The 860-nt window shown below is 62.1% G+C and overlaps 1 protein-coding gene across 1 annotated transcript in view; it reads right to left on the minus strand.

Annotated features, from left to right (window-relative positions):
* LOC104405562 (dysferlin-like) overlaps nt 1-860 on the minus strand; it is a gene marked incomplete at both ends in the record, with an annotated part of 55,720 nt that overhangs the window by 54,076 nt on the left and 784 nt on the right. Inside the window, 2 exon segments of the mRNA XM_010014302.1 lie at nt 173-301; nt 429-622. Of these exon segments, the coding sequence (XP_010012604.1) occupies nt 173-301; nt 429-622 (323 nt within the window).

Here is an 860-nt window from a genome sequence, read left to right on the forward strand (position 1 = left end):
AGACCCAAGCCCATGAGTAGCAACATCCTTCCAAGGGGGCTGTGCAATCCCCATCACCACATCCCAGCCTCTGGACTTCACCAGGATTTCCATCACTCCGGATCCCAGCCCGTGACATTCCCAATCCTTTCCTGGTGCCCCAGGCACGCTCGGAGCAGGGTCCCCATCTCACCTCATCAAAGAAGGGGCTGTTCCCTTTGCGTATCCTTGTCCTCTTGGTCTGCCCCGCAGCCGTCACCTTCACCACAGGCCTTATGTTGACCCCGGGGAGCTGTCGGCCCTCGATGACCCTCACCCTGATCTGGGATGAGAGGAAGGACAGGGCAGAGGGTGACCAGGTTGGTCCTACCCTGAGCTGGGGACCTCTGAGGTGATGGAAGCCCATAGGACGTGCTGGAGGTTCCAGGAGAGCAGCTCATCCCACCAACCTGGAAGTCCTGTGGCTTGTTGGACAGAGGCTTTTTGGGTGAGCTCCTCCTCCGCTTCACCCCCTGGATGTGGTGCACTGGGGTCTTGTGGGGCAGTGAGGGGGGCTCGGAGCCGGGTGGCCCCGAGGATGAGGAGGGCTCCATCTCATCCCCCGTCGCTCCTTGATCCTCCGTCTCCTCCTCTCCGGCTGTCTCTGGATGGGGTGAGGAAGGAGATGGAGGATATGGCTGATGGAGCTGAACATCTTGGCCTGTCCCAGCCCCAGTGTGGCAGCAGGACCAGGGCAGGGACTGTCCCCCTGCGCTGGGCACTGGGGGGGCTGCACCTCGAACCCTGTGTCAGTTCTGGGCCCCTCACTGCAAGAGAGACATTGAGGTGCTGGATGGGGCCAGAGAAGGGCACCGGAGCCGGAGCAGGGCCTGGAGACCAAG

This window comes from Nestor notabilis, unplaced genomic scaffold (genome assembly GCF_000696875.1).
Source record: "Nestor notabilis isolate BGI_N333 unplaced genomic scaffold, ASM69687v1 scaffold9705, whole genome shotgun sequence".
Taxonomy (NCBI): domain Eukaryota; kingdom Metazoa; phylum Chordata; class Aves; order Psittaciformes; family Psittacidae; genus Nestor; species Nestor notabilis.